We start from the raw sequence: 20,333 nt of genomic DNA, 5'->3' as shown, positions 1-20,333 counted from the left end.
ATTTAAAAATAATTTTTAAAAGACACATAGAAAATCTTTCCTGAAAAATAGCTTTTAATAAGCTGTGTTATATTGTTTCATGTGTTCATCCTTCTGATGTCCGGATGGAGACAGGGCCCATGAGCTGTAATACAGCACACTGGAGCAGTGGCCAAGTTATTAGACCCAGGGAAAGTTGTTGCTGTCTTTCAGACCATTAATGACAGCCCACTTTGATCTATGCTGTAATGCAGCTGAAATTGGTGCTTGTGGAGCCGGAATGCTCTCCTTCATCTTGATAACTGCTTGTTATTGCAGTCAGGGGACTCAGGCCATTAGCAGACGGCACCTGGAAGGGTGGGTGATGATCAGTGTGAGTCTCAGACTGTAGGTGTATTTTTTGAAGACGTTCTCAATTCTGCCATCCCTTTCAAGACCTTACAACGACCAGCTGTACTCTGAGTAATGTTCCGACAGAACAAAATTAGACCAAGAAATAATTTAGGATGTGTGCACACTCAGTGTCATATCTGTCATCGCTTAACGAGACAGATCAAGATACCGTCTGTGTTTTCAGATAGATCGTTTGGGCCATTCACTCCCTTTCCTGCTGAGTAGACGTTTGGAGATAAGGAGGTGGAATGTGTATCTTCTCTAAACATGCTTCCTCATGGTCCTTGTTAGATAGGATTAAACAGATGTTCTATGATTTTGTTGATTTTTTTAAAAGTTGAATGGGTCATTAATAAGAGGATCATTAATGAGAGAACACTTGAAAGTGTTCTTTTTATGTGGCCTAAGAAGCTAGCATGTCAGGGGACTGAAGACATGTCTCCTGTAGCTTTTACCTTCTCTGTGGCATCTTCCGCTCAGCTATATTTTACTGATCTAATTATTATGCTGAGTTATAGTGATGGCTCATGCCTGCACCAGAAGACTATTGGACTGCTCCTGATAATTGGATGGTTGTTCTTTGCCCTTCACCATATGCTTTGTGCTTCATACCATCGGCAATATCCATCAGTTCTCACCCCCTTCCCCCATGTGTGTATATGTTCATGTATGCACAGGTGCATGTGTGAGTGGTTGCGTATGTAATGGATGTGTGGAGGTTAGAGGTCAACCTGGGGTGCCATTCTTCAGAGGTACCATCCATCTTAGTTTTGGGGACCATTTCTCACCGAGTCTGTCACTGATCCAGCTAGACGCACCGGCCAGTAAACAAGCACCCACCTGTTTCTGCCCCTCAGCACTGGAAGTTCCCATGTGTCCGCCATACCAAGCTGCCTTTTTCTCTTCTCTGGGGGCTTGAACTTTAGCCTTTATGCTTGTAAGGCAAGTGCTTTACTGACTGAGCTTTGCATGGGGACAATGCTATCTTGAAGAATATCAGGATTGCTGTAGACAGTGAAGGGATCGCTGTGGACAGTGAAGGATCTCTGTGGACTGTGAAGGATCACGGTGGACAGTGAAGGACTTTAGAAAATGATCTTGTCTACATTTCTCTCTCTGTTGCTGTGTGAAATACTCTGAGAAGAGCAACAAAGAGCTTATTATGCCATACTGGTCCAGCTGGATAGTCAGTCATGGTAGGGAAGGTGTGTCTGTGTCAGGGAAGGTGTGTCTGTGTCAGGGAAGGTGTGACAGTGGTGTCTGGGAAGGCATGATGGAAGGAGCAGGAAGCCACTGGTCACATGGCACTCATACTCAGGAAACTGTGAACAGGAAGGAGACAGCTATAAAGAAGGCCCTAGTCTTATCTTCCATGACTTCTTCCTCCACTGAATCTTTAACTTCTAAAGGTCCCACAGGGAACAGCATCACAGCAGGGGACTGGGTATTCAGATCTGTGAGCCCCTGGGGATGTCTCTCCTTCAAACCACAGCGAGTTCTTATGGACTCTCTTTCCCATGCCCTACTTTAGTTTACGTTGCTCCTTTTCTCACCAAACTACATGCTTTTCAGATCTTTGTTTTTCACTACACACCAACACGGTCAGAATAGCTGTGCACAGCCCCTGCTGCACACCAACACAGTCAGAATAGCTGTGCACAGCCCCTGCTGTACACCAACAGTCAGAATAGCTGTGCACAGCCCCTGCTGCACACCAACACAGTCAGAATAGCTGTGCACAGCCCCTGCTACACACCAACACAGGCGGGAATAGCTGTGCACAGCCCCTGCTGTACATCAACACAGTCAGAATAGCTGTGCATAGGCCCTGCTGTACACCAACAGATGTGGGAATAGCTGTGCACAGCCCCTGCTACACACCAACACAGGCAGGAATATCTGTGCACAGCCCCTGCTGCACACCAACACAGGCAGGAATAGCTGTGCACAGCCCCTCCTGCACACCAACACAGTCAGAATAGCTGTACACAGCCCCTGCTGTACACCAACACAGGTGGGAATAGCTGTGCACAGCCCCTGCTGCACACCAACACAGTCAGAATAGCTGTGCACAGCCCCTGCTGTACACCAACACAGTCAGAATAGCTGTGCACAGCCCCTGCTGCACACCAACACAGGCAGGAATAGCTGTGCACAGCCCCTGCTACACACCAACACAGGCAGGAATAGCTGTGCACAGCCCCTGGTACACACCAACACAGGTAGGAATAGCTGTGCACAGCCCCTGCTACACACCAACACAGGCAGGAATAGCTGTGCACAGCCGCTGCTGCACACCAACACAGGCAGGAATAGCTGTGCACAGCCCCTGCTACACACCAACACAGGCAGGAATAGCTGTGCACAGCCCCTGCTACACACCAACACAGGTAGGAATAGCTGTGCACAGCCCCTGCTGCACACCAACACAGTCAGAATAGCTGTACACAGCCCCTGCTGTACACCAACACAGGTGGGAATAGCTGTACACAGCCCCTGCTGCACACCAACACAGGCGGGAATAGCTGTGCACAGCCCCTGCTGCACACCAACACAGTCAGAATAGCTGTACACAGCCCCTGCTGCACACCAACACTGTCAGAATAGCTGTGCACAGCCCCTGCTGCAAATGTTGATATCTACTCCTTTACACACTGAAGGGAGGATTATTTTGGCTCTTGATTTCAGGAGGTTCAGTCCCTATGGCAGGACGACATGGCAGGCAGAGTGCCTTTCATTGTGTGCTCAGGAAACATAGAGGGAAAGTGCTCATGCCTTTCTCCCGTTCTTTCTCTATCCTACCAGGCTCTGGCCTGCGGCATGATGTCATCCACACACTCCAGGCTCTGGCCTGCGACATGATGTCATCCACACACTCCAGGCTCTGGCCTGCGGCATGATGTCATCCACACACTCCAGGCTCTGGCCTGTGGCATGATGTCATCCACACACTCCAGGCTCTGGCCTGCGACATGATGTCATCCACACACTCCAGGCTCTGGCCTGCGGCATGATGTCATCCACACACTCCAGGCTCTGGCCTGTGGCATGATGTCATCCACACACTCCAGGCTCTGGCCTGTGGCATGATGTCATCCACACACTCCAGGCTCTGGCCTGTGGCATGATGCCATCCACACACTCCAGGTGGAGACAGAAGTGGAGAGCATGGCACTTACCAGGGAAGAAATTTGCATGCTGAGAGGCAATGGAGCAAATACTCTAAACGAGTCAGCGAGAAAGCAGAAGCAGCTGTGCGGTGTGCTGTGCTGGTCAACACTGCAGGGCTGGGGTTTGATGGGTGTAAATTGCTCGTACATAACAGAACACGTGACTGGGATGGTTCCATGAAAAAATATTGTCCTGTAAACAATGTGTGCTAGTTGACACAAAACTTGAAATATCTATATATCTAGGGAATTTTAATTAAGTAAATGCCTCTAGATCAGCCTGTAGGCATGTCTGTCAGGCATTCTCTTGATTAATGATGTTGTAGGAGGGCCCAGCTCACTGTGTTGATGCCACCTGTAGGCAAGTGGTCCTGAGTTGTATAAGAAAGCAGACTGAGCAAGCCACAGAGAGAAAGCCAGTAAGCAGCACTCCTCCATGGACTCTGCATCAGCTCATGCCTCCAGATTCCTGCCTTGAGTTCTGACTTCCCTTCATAATAGACTGTGACCTCTAAGATGACATAAACACTTTCCTCCCCAAATTGCCTTTGGTCATGATATTTATCACAGAGATAGAAAGCAAACCAAGGAACTGTAACACGAATTTTAAAAGGTCTTATTAATAAAAAACCTGGGAGCCAAGTACTGGGGTGAATGCTGAAAGATCAGAGAAGCAGAACAAGCCACAGCTAACCTCACCTCACCAACTCCTCATCGGATCCTGTTTCCATGAATCTTTAGACTGAAAGCTTCTGAGTCCTCACCCATATGAATCTCAGCTGAACTGTTCAAAAGCCTAAAATCTTAAAAGCCTCTAGTTCCTGGTCCTCAGCCTTATATACCTATCTGCTTCCTGCCATCACTTCCTGGGATTAAAGGCATGTGTCTTTCCCAAGCAGGACATGAGGTCTCAAATGCTGGGATAAAGGTATGTGTTACCATGCCTGGCTGTTTCCAGTGTGGCCTTGAACTCACAGAGATCCAGATGGATCTCTGCCTCTGGAATGCCAGGATTACTACCACTGCCTGACCTCTATGTGTAATACAGTGATTGTTCTGTTCTCTGACCCCCAGATAAGTTTATTGGGGTGCACAGTATATCAACCACAAAGGAACAGTGTGAGGAATATGAAATAAAGTAATTTTAGGTGTCATTAAACTGACTGAAATAATTACAAGTTACAGGTATAGCAGTTAATCCCAGCAGGAAACACAAGGCACATTCTAGAGGTGTGGGTGGGTCAAAGTGTGTGAGAAGGGATCCAGAAAGCTCTGGAGCCTGTGCAGGGAGATGGGATGCGGGCAGAGTGAAGTGGGTCTCTTCTCTCTGTAACTAGCCAGCACCCCCAGTTAGCTGAACCCAACCCCAGCATGAAGGCAAGAGCTAGCTGCTGTTAACAGGGCTGTCCCATGTGTCCATGGATAATCCAGCCATTGCATTACAGATTCATTTTGGAGGATCAGCTGAGCATGCGTGTGGAACTGTCTCCACACCCTCATCTGATGATTCTCACTTTGAAAAACCAGCCACAGATATGAAAGTGAAATCAGTGCTATTGTGTAATTCTTTATAACAACCAACATATGTGAATGAAATAAAGAAAACCACAGAAAAACTAGCAGGAAGGGGATAACTAAAAAAATTATTAGTAATTTTTAAAATGTGGATCTCAGACTAATTTCAAAAATAGATTCAAGCATGATGGTGCATTGAAATGATCCAACCTTAGTTTTTTTTTTTGTTTTTGTTTTTGTTTTGTTTTTTGTTTTGGTTTCTCTGTGTAGCTTTGCGCCTTTCCTGGAACTCACTTGGTAGCCCAGGCTGGCCTCGAACTCACAGAGATCTGCCTGGCTCTGCCTCCCGAGTGCTGGGATTAAAGGCGTGCACCACCACCGCCCGGCCCCAACCTTAGTTTTTATTAAAGAGGCAATAAAAGTAAATTTTAAAACCAGATAAAAACTAAAGTTGGAAGTAGCTCAATATAATATCACATCAAATGATCTATTTTATGTACAAGATGTATTTTTTAAGTTTCAATTTGTTTGCATATATTAATGACCTAAGATTGTTATTATAAAACATGTCCATGGGCTGCCATTACCTGGCCTCTCCCTGGAAAAGCCTGTATTATTTGGATCATTTCAATGCATCATCATGCTTGAATCTATTTTTGAAATTAGTCCTTATTATTATCTTTCTTTCTTTCTTTCCTTCTTCCTTCCTTCCTTCCTTCCTTCCTTCCTTCCTTCCTCCCTTCCTTCCTCCCCCTTTTTTGCTCTTGATAAGTCTTTTAAAGTTTTAACAAGAAAGGAGGCTTGGTTACCTCAATGGGACCAGTGTAGGATGTAAAGTGAGAATGTTGCTATTAATATCTTGGAGAGTAATAGGTCCTTACACTGGCTTTTATTACCCAGGCTTTTGAGTAAAGCCTTGTCTCGGTAACGTTCATTAATCTGCTCACTCAAAAGGAAATCTCTGGGTGGTGCTTTGCCAGTGTCCAATTCCAAGCAATACAGCACAAAGTGCAGGAAGTCCAGCGAGAGACCCCCTCCCCTCCCCTGCACAGGCTGTGCCTGGACACAGGTCTGGGGGCTGATGTGTGAGTGTTGGTCTGCCACCTGCTCAAGAAAAGGGAAGTTTTATTCCCTTTAAATCATACAGTTTTCCCCAATAGCCTGACAATGTTAGTTACCAAACCCTTTGTGTCCTGAGACTGTTATATCAGTGTGTGTCACTTCTAGAAGAAGAGAAAATGAACTCTATAGATGGAAAGCAGTTTAGGACAACAACCGCGGCTCCTCCCTCTACACATCTAACTCTGGTATTAACAGTCCCATTCTCCAAGCCAGAAGCTCTGAAACACATGGTTTGAGAAGGGAAGTTTTCTCTTTCATGAATTTGTGTGAAATGTTTTAGAGTAGTACCAAATTAAACCGCGTCCACTTGTTCTTTGATGAAGCACCTCATTGAAAAGTCAGAACTCACAGAAAAATTTGGGTTGCCCAAGGACATCTGGAGCACATGGCCACCATCCCTGGCCTCTCACCCTTTGTCCATATTTGTTTTCTTTGTCTGCCTCCGTTTCCACACCCTCTTTTCTTTTCTCACACCCTCTTCTCCCCGTCTCTTCTTCTTGTGTCCATCTCTCCTGTGTGTTTTCAATCATGACTCTTTAGCTTTTGCAGTATGTCTGCCTGGCTTTTGGAAATACAGTTTGGCACAAGGCCTCATTTAGTCAGACATAAGGCTCAGAGCAAGGGCGGCTGGCTGCTCCGTCCGTCCCCAGCTCTAGGACTGGTCTTGCCCTCTGCCTGCCCTTCGGAGGCCCTGTAAGTGTGGGAAGGAGTTAGATTTATTTTTCCGTTTTCCTCCTGAACTAGTCACTTTTCTTATTTCTGTCATCAAACTCCTGAGAAGATACTTGTGCGGGGGGTGCTTACTTCAGCCCACAGTTAGAGGGTACAGTCTATGGGAGGTGAAGGGATGACCACATGTGACCACAGACTGGCAGACTTGTGTGGTTGGTTGGGGCTCCTCCCCTCATACCTTGACCAAACAGGAAGCAGAGGAAAGACAGGAAGTGGGTGGGGCTTTTAACCTCAATGCCCAGATCTCAGTGAATGAGTCACTTCCTCCAGCAAGGCTCTACTTCACAGGCGTATCTGACCCATGGCCACTGGGATACAATCCACAGAAGACAGCTGGGATCACAGAATTCATAAGTTTACTTAAAACATTATGAGATTGTTTTTTGTAAGTTGATAGCATGGATGTGTAGGGGAAACTTTATAGAAGACAGTAATAAAAGGCACACCTCCACATTACTCAAAATGGCACCGCTGGCTGGGGACAAGTGTTTGAACCCATGGGCCCACAGAGGACATTCCACGTGCAAATCTCAACACCTCTCAGATGGCACCTGTGGCCTCTTCTCTGGGCCCAGGTACTTTAAGGGAAAATGCGTATTGACACAAGTCACCACGAATTCTTCTCATCCCTTTGTGTTCACAATGGCTCTTAACTCTTTGGCTGCTTCTCAGGGAGTGGAAGAGGCTTCATCAAGTCTGTGGACCAAGAGAGGCTGGCGTGTGAAAACAAAAGATCAAGTTAACACAGGGCCTGGAGGAGTGAAGGAACAGTGGAGGCTGAAACGCTAGAGAGGCTTGCAGGGGTCACTGCCACAGACTGACATTTTAGTGGATTTGGACAGAATTCTTTCCATATGAAGCTGCTTTGGAAGCACAGGAATGGCTAAGGGGAAATCTTGTAGGGTACCATTTAGAAGGTTCCACTACCAACTTATAATGCAGACATGTTTTGCTTTTTCTCCAGGTCTGTAACACCACCACAGACAGGAAACACGCAGACATCTTCCTGGAGAGATGTGTGACGGAGTCAGTCATGAACATTGTCAGCGGCTTCTTCAACTCACCTTTTTCAGACAACAGTACCAGCCTCCAGGTAGCTGGACCCGTGCCAGGGAAACTGTAATCTGGCTTGGATGTCCTCTCTGACACTCTGGATAATCACTTGTCTCTAGTATTACTTAGCATTATGCCCTTTCTGACTTGACCAAACTTTAGCATTAACTTATTCATAATAACACAGAGGAATGGGTTTCATGGTGACATTTTTATGTGTATATGTTGTTACATTTTCTCACATCCTCTGCTCTCCTCTCTTCTTTTGGTCCCAATGTTTCCTGTGTGTTTTCATTTATTTTAGTGTCTCTTAGCTTTTGCAATTTTGCCTGCTCTGACTCACTTTGAAATTTATACTCTAGCAAACAATCCAAGTTTATACATCATTTAATCAGATTGAAAGAAGAGACAATCCCCGTGTCCCCCCACCCTCTTTCTCCACTTGCAGATCTCTTCCCAAACCCAAACTTCATCTTACATCGAGACCTCCTCAGAAAATGAAGTCATTTTCTTCTAAGCACTATGAGATATTTCACATCTGTATGTGGAAGGCCAAGTGTTGAAATAATGGCTGATTGTTCAGATGGGTAGGCACCTGGACCAGCTGCACATGTTAGTAATTTATCCTATAAGTTGGCGTATTAAGATTTTCCAGTCTTCATACATTTAAAAATATTTCCACTTTTCAGCCTTAGATGTCCACAGATGAAGAAACAGCCAAATACATTACGATGTATTTGTAGGGTATCTTACTAAAAATTGTGTTCCAAAAGAAAATTAATAGCTAAGAAAAATGATTCTCAATTAGCATAACAGAATTGTATTAAATGGCACCTAGTTTGTTTGTGTAAAGAACACAAATGCTCAACCTTGTGTGTCTGTGAGTTCCCACCTGCAGACCTGCCATCCTTCAGTCAACAGTATCAGAAAACCTCGTATTGAAGGTTTCTATAGCTTTGGGTCTTTAGTCTCTCAGTGCAGTACTTTACACAGTCCTTACATTTTATTAGGAATTATAAGTTAGATACAAGATACACACGAATTTCTGCATGTCTGAGGTTTGATGTCTCTTTTGGTGTCTGTTGGCGTGAGGGATAGCATCTTGAAGATGTTGATCTTGGCCTTCTCTCCACTGAATATGATAGTGAGCCCCTGCAGGGTCAGAAACAGGTGGATCCTGCGGCTTAGTGGCCTGTCAGGTCTAGCCAAAACAGCTTTGGGATCAATGAGAGACCCTGCTTGCCAAAGTAAAGTGGAGGATGGATGGCAGAGGAAGATAGCTAAGGTCAGCCTCTGGGTTACACACACACACACACACACACACACACACACACACATACACACGAAAATAGTGAAAACACAAGTGACTGATTTTCTGTAGTGCCTGGCATGTTTCCTGTCACGCTATTGGCACACAGACATTTTGTGGAGTCAGGTCTTTACGAGTGGCATGGAAGTACTCAACACTGTGTGGTACTTTACCTTTTGGTCCTGTCTGATAAGGTGTAGCTCTGCTCCCTCCTTGGGCATGTTAGGGTCCGTGGTGTAGTGACACAGAGTGACCACTGTCCTTCCATTTTCAGACCCACCAGCCAGTCTTTATCCAGCTGCTGCAGTCTGCCTTCAGAATTTATAACTGCACCTGGCCCAATCCAGCCCAGAAAGCCTCAGTGGAGTCCTGCATCAGAGCGCTGGCTGAAGTGGGTAAGTCGGGGGTCTGATTTGACTCAGTTACACATTTCCTGGAGCAACTGGACTCGTGGCTAAGAGCTTCACAAGCAGCTTTCTAGTGCAGAACCTCACAAACAAATAAAGCCAGGCATGGGTTTTGTTTAAGTCGAAAGCCTATGTTCAGCAACTGATTCTCAACATGGCAGAATTTTGGAAAAAAAGTGTATTCATATTTCCAATTTTCAAAGTAGTATTACACTTCAAATATGGCCTAGTGAGATTTTGTAAGAATGGCTTAACTAGTTAACTTCTTTTTAATTGTGGAATCATTTTATTTATTAATAAGGCCTGATGTTGTTAATAAATTTTTATGGCAATAGGCATTTTTGAGTTTTTTTTTTTTAAGCATTCCAATTTGTGTGAAATCTGCATTACTCAAAAGCCTGTTAAACGCTGAAGGCTTCAAGATTATAAATGAAATGGAAGCAAGGGATTTAAACTAAGGGGAATGGAGTATAAGAATTCTCATAGATGCTCCACTCTGTGTAAAGTTATGCCTGTATGTAGTTCTGTAGTAATTATTATATAAATTTTGTGTATAATAGGTGTATTTATGCATATTATATGTGTGTGAATGTAGGCATATGTATATATGGTAGGTGTGTTTATGCATATTATATGTGTGTGAATGTAGACACATGCATGTATGGCACACATGTCAAGGTCAGAGGACAACCTCAAAGCTATTCCTTGCCTTCAACCTTATTTGAGGCAAAGTCTCCTTGTTGTTTTCCCCTGTATGCAGGGCCATAGCTTCTCCTTTCTCTGCCTTCTACCTCACTGTAGGAGTGCTGGGATTATATCTCACTGTAGGAGTGCTGGGATTACACCTCACTGTAGGAGCGCTGGGATTACACCTCCTGGGATTATATCTCACTGTAGGAGTGCTGGGATTACACCTCACTGTTGGAGCGCTGGGATTACATCTCACTGTAGGAGTGCTGGGGTTACATCTCACTGTAGGAGTGCTGGGATTACATCTCACTGTAGGAGCGCTGGGATTACACCTCACGGTAGGAGCTCTGGGATTACACCTCACTGTAGGAGCGCTGGGATTACACCTCACTGCAGGAGTGCTGGGATTACACCTCACTGCAGGAGTGCTGGGATTACACCTCACTGTAGGAGTGCTGGGATTACACCTCACTGTAGGAGTGCTGGGGTTACATCTCACTGTAGGAGTGCTGGGATTACATCTCACTGTAGGAGTGCTGGGATTACATCTCACTGTAGGAGTGCTGGGATTACACCTCACTGCAGGAGTGCTGGGATTACACCTCACTGCAGGAGTGCTGGGATTACATCTCACTGTAGGAGTGCAGGGATTACATCTCACTGTAGGAGTGCTGGGATTACCCCTCACTGCAGGAGTGCTGGGATTACATCTCACTGTAGGAGTGCAGGGATTACATCTCACTGTAGGAGTGCTGGGATTACACCTCACTGTAGGAGTGCTGGGGTTACACCTCACTGTAGGAGTGCTGGGGTTACACCTCACTGTAGGAGTGCAGGGATTACACCTCACTGTAGGAGTGCTGGGATTACACCTCACTGTAGGAGTGCTGGGATTACACCTCACTGTAGGAGTGCTGGGATTACACCTCACTGCAGGAGTGCTGGGATTACATCTCACTGTAGGAGTGCAGGGATTACATCTCACTGTAGGAGTGCTGGGATTACATCTCACTGTAGGAGCACTGGGGTCACACCTCACTGTAGGAGCGCTGGGATTACACCTCACTGTAGGAGTGCAGGGGTCCACCTCACTGTAGCAATGCTGGGGTCTACCTCACTGTAGCAATGCTGGGGTCCACCTCACTGTAGCAATGCTGGGGTCCACCTCACTGTAGCAATGCTGGGGTCCACCTCACTGTAGCAATGCTGGGGTCCACCTCACTGTAGCAATGCTGGGGTCCACCTCACTGTAGCAATGCTGGGGTCCACCTCATTGTAGCAGTGCTGGGGTCCACCTCACTCTAGCAGTGCTGGGGTCCACCTCACTGTAGCAGTGCTGGGGTCCACCTCACTGTAGCAATGCTGGGGTCCACCTCATTGTAGCAGTGCTGGGGTCCACCTCACTGTAGCAATGCTGGGGTCCACCTCACTGTAGCAGTGCTGGGATTGCAGATTACATACATTGCATCTGGCTTTATGTGGGTTATGGAGACTTAAATTCCTGTTCTCAAGCTTGCACCATATGTACTTACCCACTAAGCTGTCCATCTTCCCAGCCTTTGTGTAGATTAATTATGGATGGAGAGGAGGATAGAGAAGAAATAATAATAATGATGATGATAATAATAATAATGGAAAATTGAGAGGCATGTGGCCATTCCTGGTGATTCCATAGTTTCATGGTCATGGTCCTGGCCACTGTTAGTTTATTGAGCATCTACCATGACCAAAGCCAGCTATTTTACACCTTTAACCTTTGATAGTTCTTTGATTATTTATATTTCACAGTTGAGGAAACCATTATCTTTGCTAGTCACTTAGTATATGCTTAGTAAATATGTGATAGACAATCAGTGATGTAGCTAATTATGACCATTAAAGTATTTTCAGTGTTTACCTAATCTGCAGTCTGACCTAAGATATTTTATAGTAACAAAACTTAATGGTGGCACCAACTTTAAGGAAATGAAAAATCAGATGTAGTCTAGGAATATGAATCGGTGACCACTACAGCTAACAATAATACAGTTGCCTAGGGAACTAGTTTTAAATAAGAATTCTACTTATAAATATGTGGAATAGCAATTATAAATACAATCTCCACTATGTTTGCTTCTTTGGCACACATGCCCTTGTGCCTGGGCACCCCTCCAAAATCCCACCCTGGGTTGCAGAGCACTGAAGCTCTCTTCCCCTCCTCCCCTCCTGCCCGGGGTCCTGGTTCACCTGTTGCTGGGGGTGGGATTTTCTTCCTCAGTCTGTGTGCAGGTGCTAAGGCCCTCTAGTCCTCTCATATTTCTTAAGTGAATGCTTAAGCATTTAATATATTATAACTAATTATTATAATAAGTTATCTGCATTTCTTAAGTTAATGTTTAGGCATTTAATGTTGTCACTGGTATAGTAAGTGATATGTTTTCCACACCGTGTTTATGGTTTTGTTTTGATCTGAGCCTCTGGCTCTATCCTGGGTAACTCTGTTGAGTGAATACCTTCACCTATACCTCCTGAGCCTGGCTGTCCCTGGCCCAGTGACCTCCTCGCTCTCAAACTCTGACTATCCTGTGCATCAGCCCTCCTGTCCAGAGCTCCTTTCTGGGCTCCAGTGCTCTGGACCATAGCTGCTTTCCACACCTTACTCACTGTGCTCCTCCTGAGTGTTCAGAACTGAGAGGCTCTGCAGGGAAGAGACACAGAGAGGGAGAGACTCCAGCATATAGTGTGTGAAAGATAAGCCGTACATGACTCTCTAATCTTTATTTAAAAAGATATAATAGCACAATGTTTAGAGGTATTTATGTAAAATACTAACAACTCCAAGTGCTAAAATGATCAGTGAGCCTTTTTATCTGTTGATACTTGACATAATTTCCAAATTTTAATAATATACTGCTTTCCAAGTTATAATACAGTAGTGAAAGGGTTTTAATCAAATTAGGAATTACATCAATCATTAAAGGACTCATCGAAAGGAAAAGCTAGTAGTGTTAACTTTCACCCAGCTCACAGCCTTCCCTCCAGATTATAATTCTAGATTTTATTTCCTTCTGTCCCTTCCTCTCTTCTTCCTCCTTTAGTGCTCTGTAAATGCAATGGGAGCTGATACCACTTGTCCCTCCCCAGCACTTAGAGGAAGTGCTGGACAGAGAAATTGCAGACAAAGTCAGGCCTGGGAGCAGGGTACACCTGTAATCCTAGCTACATAGGAGGGTGATGCAGGAAGATTACAAATTCAAGGAGACACAGAGAGCTCTTGTTGCAAACCAACTAACTAATGAAGGATGAATGAATGAATGAGATATAGCATGGATCTTAAAAGTTCTTGTTAATAAAATCAAACCTGAGGCCAGTTATTGGGGTGAACGCTGGAAGATCAGAGAAACAGAACAAGCCACAGCTACCTCACCTCGCCAGTTTCTCAGCTGATCCTGTTTCCTCAGACTGGATGCCTCTGAATCCTCATTCAGAATGAATCTCAGCTGAACTGTGCTGCTCAAAGCCTAAAAGCTTAACCAGCCAAAAGCTTCTAGTTTCTGGTCTTCACACACTATATATCTTTCTACTTTCTGCCGTCACTCCCTGGGATTAAAGGCTCACTTTCTGGGATTAAAGGCATGAGTCACTGTGCCTGGCTGTTTCCAATGTGGCCTTGAACTCACAGAGATCCAGAGGGATTTCTGCCTCTGGAATGCTAGGATTAAAAGTGTGTGCTACCACTGCCTATCCTCATGTTTAATATTGTGGCTGTTCTGTTCTCTCCCCAGATAAGTTTATTAGGGTGCACAATATTTTGGGGAACACAATACCACCACAATGAATGAATGAATGAATGAGAGCTGGAGAACTCCATGTGTGCTTATGTCTAAATTTGAACTTAGAGATATTTAGTGTGTAGCCAGATCAATTCTTTCATGTCAAGATAGCAGAGCTGTTGGCTTAAAATAGTCACCAAAAAATACGCTATCCTAAATATATCTTTATTTTTAAGATTTCATTTTCTGTACTAGCCAAAACTAAATGGTTTTTCAGAAAAACTTGGTTCCTTTTTAGTGTGCGAAATGAACATGCACATGTGATAAAAAGTCTTAAAATGATTCTATACAAATCTGCAACCAAGGAAATGATGGAGATCGATGCTTTGGTATGCTGTTTCAGTTTTATTTCCATGGGGCTGACTTGCATTTCCCTATTCTGTTGGCCCCTCTCTTATGTTTTACAATTGCTGCCTGTGGAGGTACACCTGTAGTCCCATCATTTGTGACGTAGAAAGAGGCAAGAAGATCAGGGGTTTAAGTCAAGCCTAGACTATATATTTGGGCTACATGAAACCCTATCTCAAGTAAACAACAAAATATTTTTGTTAAAGTTTCTTCATGAAAGCCACTTTTTATCCCTTCATCTCCACAATGGTCTCTTCTCCTCACTGCTCATACTTCCTTGTGGTCTTTATTTGATCTTAGCTTATGTCATCACAAGCATAAAGATAGCTCAGCAGTTAAGAGTGTGTCGTGCAGAGGACCTGGGTACCATTCCCAGTCACTCTCAACAGCTTGTAACTCCAGCTTCAGGGGACCAGATGTCCTCTTCTGGCCCCTATGGACACTGCACTAACATGTACAAACTCAAATAGACACACACAAAAACTGTAGTTAAAAATAAAATAAATCCTAAAAAAAGACATTCATAGGGAACTGACGTCATATAATATCACATACCATGCCATTGTCATATTATCACACATCACATCATTATATTATATATCATGTCATATCATCATGTATCATAGCATTATCATATATCATTTCATTTATATTGTTGTATTATGTCACACCATCATATTATAGCATATCATTCAATAATATATATCTTCATTGTTTCATATCATATCATCATGTTTATTTTATCATCATATATAATTCAATCATATCATATCATGTCATATGTTATACTATTTCATACTGTCATATACTACTATCACATTATATTGTCATCTATTGTATATTGTATCATTATCTCATATATCACCTCATCATATTATATCATATATCATCATGTCACATTGTATCATCATGTATCATATGTCATTCTATCATATAATTTCATTTTGTATCATTGTATCAAATGATATTATTTAACATATTATTATACATATTTTAATTATAGAGATAACATATTATGGCATTATAAAACCATATCATTTCATATTGTTGTCATATTACATTATATCATATATCACATATTATACCATCATGTATATCACCTCATCAAGTCATATATCACCATATTATGTATCATCACCATCAATCAAATGTTCATGTCATACAGTATCATGTCACATAATATTATATACCATCATGTCATATTATTATGTCATTATATTATACCATGCCATCATATCATTCAATTACATCATGATATCTTCATGTCATCATATTACATGTATTATGTCATATCATCATGTCATATATTATCAAAATATGCATATCATATAATTTCATATTACCATATCATTCTATACTATCACACCATCATCATATTATCATATCACATCATGCCTTATAATCATAGCATATCTTCATATCATATCATATATCCATACATTATATCATTTCATACTGTCATATCATAGCCCATCACACCATCATTGTATACCACATCACATCATGCTATGTTATATTATATCTTCCTAGTTCCTATTCAATCATAGAGTGAAGTCATATGTAAACATATCTTCATATCATAAGATTTCTTTTCCTTCCTCCTTCTTAGCACTGTTTAAAATCTCTTCTCACTTCTTTACTGTTTTCCTCACTCAAAATGGAGACTGGAAACAGGGACTTTGATGTATTTGTCATCAGGGGCTGGAAATCTGTTTCTGATAAACAAGATAATAAATGTATTTGTGACTTCCTCACTGTGACAGAACACTTGAGAAAAACAACTGAGGGCAGAAAGGGTGGGTGTGACTTTGCCTGATATTTTAAGTGTTCAGTCCACTGTGATGGGAATGGCACATGACAAGTGTGTCTCTAGCTATGGCCAGGAACATGAAGCAGCTGATCACCTTGTACCCACAGCCAGGAAGCAGAGAGAGACTAATGCTGGTGCTCAGCTCACTTCCTTTTTATTCAGTTGGGGGCCCCAAGCTGACAGGCTGTGCCACTTTGTGCAGGGTGGGTCTGTCCTTGGTTAAACATATCTGGAAACACCACCAAAGACACATCCAAAAGTATCTGCTAGTGTTTCTAAGTCCTGTTAACAATGAGATGTTAACCATCACAGTAGGTATGTATTGACTTATGGTAGTCTGTGTACTATGGTGACATTACCTTACCTAGCATCAAAAGGCAACATGTCAATAAATGTGAGTTAAAGGTCAACTGATGACATTACCTTGGCTTGTATCAAAAGGCAACATGACAACAAGTTTGAGCTAAAGGTCAAATTAGCCTGTGTGTGATTCTAGGATCAGGCACCTCTTGAATGGGATGACTATTTTTATGATTTGAGTGAAGGCTGGGGCTTCACAGACAGAAAAGGACTGAGGAAGGCAGAGGCAGGACACACAGTAGACCAGCTGTTCCAGCTGTTTCCAAGTTCCTTTCTGTACAGTGGGAAACAGAGAAATACCCACAGGGTGTCATGGTTGGTTGCTGGGACTCTCCCATCGTTCTTGAAAACTGATCTGTTTCTGATCCCAGTCAATACCTGCTCTGGATAGGTCAGGTCTCCTGAGACATGAGGCAGTCTGCAAGAGTGGCCTCCCATGAAGTTCAGCCCTGATTGTTTAGTCATTCCTCATGATCTGGAAGGTATTATTGTAACTGAGGTCAATCCAGTCTATTAAGCATATTTCCTGCTCCCAGTGAATTTCTAGGGTGTTAGAGGTAGATAAAACATATAAAGAAAGCAGAAACAAGTGTAAGGCTAAGTGCCTTATCTGTTAGAAAATTCTAGAGCCTTGGTGGCACTCAGAGCACGTGGATAGTCTGTGATATTTGCAGCAATAAAGTGCATGATGGAGAGAAATGAATAGCAACCCCTCGGCTCAATATCCTTTGTGTGGTGCTAGCCTGACCTCATCCAACTTTTAAACATCGAATGGTTGCAGTCTTCTCTAATGTGAAGGAATAAAGTTCATTAATGCCTGTGAGTGGACTTTCTGTGTTATGAAAACTGCTGTCCCGTGAGTGTTGGTAACCCACCAGCAATGCTAGAGAATGCCTTTCTCCTTAACATCGTGTTTGGATTTTGTCAGTCTTAATAAAAATATTGTTAGAGTTTTAGTGTTTTTCTCTGCTATGTGTGAGGAAGAAAACTACTCCATATGACTGAGCTATTGGTATTTCCTTTTCTGTGAATAGCCCCTTCCTGTGATTTGAGTTCAACTCTTACATATTAAGAAATGAGCTCTTTGACTATTTTCTAACCAGTTTTCTTCAATTTTCATTAGAATTTTTATTTTATTTTCTAGCAGAAGGAATGTATAATTCCTCTGGGGATTTTAGTCCATGTAAGTGTTTGCATGTGTTCCTTTGGGAGCAGGTGTGTGTAGGTCAAAGGGTAACTTGTCTTTTAGAGAGGTTCTCCATTGGTCTAGAACTTGCCAAGTAGGTTAGCCCAGGGGTCCTCCTGTCTCTGTCTCCTGAGTGTAGGGGTTATGAGTGCATCCCGCCATACTTGGCTTGTTCTGGCCAATGGAACTCAGGCACTCATGCTTGGAAGGCAATGAGCTTTGCTGCCTAAGCTATTATCCAAACCCACTTCTTTTAGGTTTAATTTCATTTTCAGAATAGTTTCTGTCAGTCTGAGGTGCTGTTTGATTCTCAGAGAATTTCCATGGTTTGATTTGTCCGCATCTTTTGGGTGTTACTCTTGTTACTAGCTGTGTGCTCCCTGTAGATGAGCATGGTGGGCCATGCCTTAACCTCTGCTCTCAGAAGACGGAAGCCAGAAAGATTGTGAGTTGTTCCTGTCTCACAGAAAGGATGATGAAAAAAGGGGAAGAGATGGAAGAAGGGAGGGAGGAGGAGGAGCAGAGGGAGAAAGGGAGGTGCTTTGAGATACCCAGAATACATTTACTCATAGCTTTTGTGATGTGGGCTCAGTTTTATCTTTCCAGACGACTAGTCAGACCTCTGAGTCTCATTCCTGAGTGACCATAAGAATTATAGCTTTGTTCAAGTAGAGGATTAACGGGTCGTCCGTGTAGTGGAGTTGAGTTCCACACCAGAAGTGTGATGTCTGTAGCCATACATTCAGTGTTGTCCCGACTTAAAAACTCCAGTGAAGTACTTGCAAGGGGTCCTGAGTTCAGTCTCTAAAGCCATATAAAACGTCTTGACATTGTGGCACATGCCTGTTATCACTGCACCGGGGAGGCAGAGACCTGTGGGTCCCTAGGGCTTACTGGCCAGCCAGCCTGGCCTACTTGCAACATTGCAGGCTAGTGAGAGACTACCTACAAAAAGGAGGTGGAGTCTGAGGAAACACAGGCAAAGCTGTCTTCCGGCCTGCACACACACACACACACACACACACACACACACACACACACACACGTAGTTAGAGTTTTTCTGCCTAGCCTACAGTCAGGACAAATCTCTCTCACCCACTAGGCCCATAGATGCTCAGACCCAACCAAGTAAACACACAGAAACTTATATTGTTTACAAACTGTATGGCCATGGCAGGCTTCTTGTTATCTACTTCTTCTATCTTAAATTAACCCATTTCTGTTAGTCTATAAGTTGCCACATGGCTCTTGGCTTACTAGTACCTTATATCTTTCTTGTCATGGCGGCGGCTGGCAGTCTCTCCCTGCCCCAGCCTTCACTTTCCAGCTTCTCCTCCTCCTTGTTCCACCTACCCTATCCTTCCTACCTGGCTACTGGCCAATCAGCACTTTATTTATTTTAACCAATCAGAGCAACACATTTGACATACAGAACATCCCACAGCACTTCCCCTTTTCTTTTTTTCAAAAAGCAAGGTTTTAACTTTTATGTAGTAAAATTTCAGATAACAAAACAATTATCAAACAAGAATTACAGTTACAATATTAAAGAAGATATCCTATCTTATATTTGTGAGTCTAAGGTTTTATATCTAACTTATCTTTTATCATAACTGAGGAAATTATAACTATCTAGTCTTCAACCACATCAAAGACCTCAGAAGGATATAATATTACCTGAGAACCGGGAGAAAGATGCAAGCAATTTTCGGGAGTCTTGTAGGGTAGACAGAGACAGCTGGCAGCCTGGACAGTCACCTAATGTTCCTTTGTAAAGTTGGGGCATCTGTCTTTAGCCCACAGGGCTAGAGTCTCTTGGTCACTTTTTTCAGTGTCCTGTAGAATGTCTGGCAGTTTCCTCTGTGAAGCAGGAACCTGAAGGACCATTTTGTCAAGCCAAGTTCAGTGGTCACCTTTCTATGGGTCCTGCATGTCCAGTTGATCAAGCAGTCCAGACAAGAACAGTTTCTTGCCCAAATGGCTATTTTTGCCAAGGTGAAGATAAACTCCATATGAAGTGTCTTTAATGCCCATCCTCCTCTCTGAAGTAAATTGGTGCTGCCAGGAGCAGACATGTCTCACTGTCCAGAAAGTCTATATTTTAAAAATATTTTAAATGCCATATTCTGTAGACCTTTGAAGTGTTTGAAGATTACCTGTCTATCTGAAATATATCTATGTATACCTAGAAAACTTAATGTGACTATAAGTTTGACTATCATAGAAGACTAATTGATCTGTATTTCTTAATTATCCATTACAATCTAAATGAGTTGCATAAACATAATACCTCAAATGAGAGTAGAAATATACACACAGTATAACAAAATTAACTTTAAGTTTGTATCAATAGACTAAAATCTATACCAATGTAAGACATTTTAAACAAGTTGTTGTTCTTTAAAAGTAAGTTCATTAAGCTATCCTTTCATCCTATTCTCTCTTTC

At 43.1% G+C, this 20,333-nt stretch overlaps 1 protein-coding gene across 1 annotated transcript in view; it reads left to right on the top strand.

Moving 5' to 3' along the window:
* The window catches only part of Itpr2 (inositol 1,4,5-trisphosphate receptor type 2), a 387,210-nt gene that overhangs the window by 167,167 nt on the left and 199,710 nt on the right, over window positions 1-20,333 (top strand). The window contains exons 33-34 of the mRNA XM_036181996.1: window positions 7,876-8,004; window positions 9,548-9,668. Coding sequence (XP_036037889.1) covers window positions 7,876-8,004; window positions 9,548-9,668 — 250 coding nt within the window. The remainder of the gene's footprint in view (window positions 1-7,875; window positions 8,005-9,547; window positions 9,669-20,333) is intronic.

Source organism: Onychomys torridus, chromosome 3 (genome assembly GCF_903995425.1).
Source record: "Onychomys torridus chromosome 3, mOncTor1.1, whole genome shotgun sequence".
Taxonomy (NCBI): Eukaryota; Metazoa; Chordata; class Mammalia; order Rodentia; family Cricetidae; genus Onychomys; species Onychomys torridus.
Note: the sequence above shows the minus strand (reverse complement) of the source record. Positions and strands in the feature narration are given on the sequence as shown.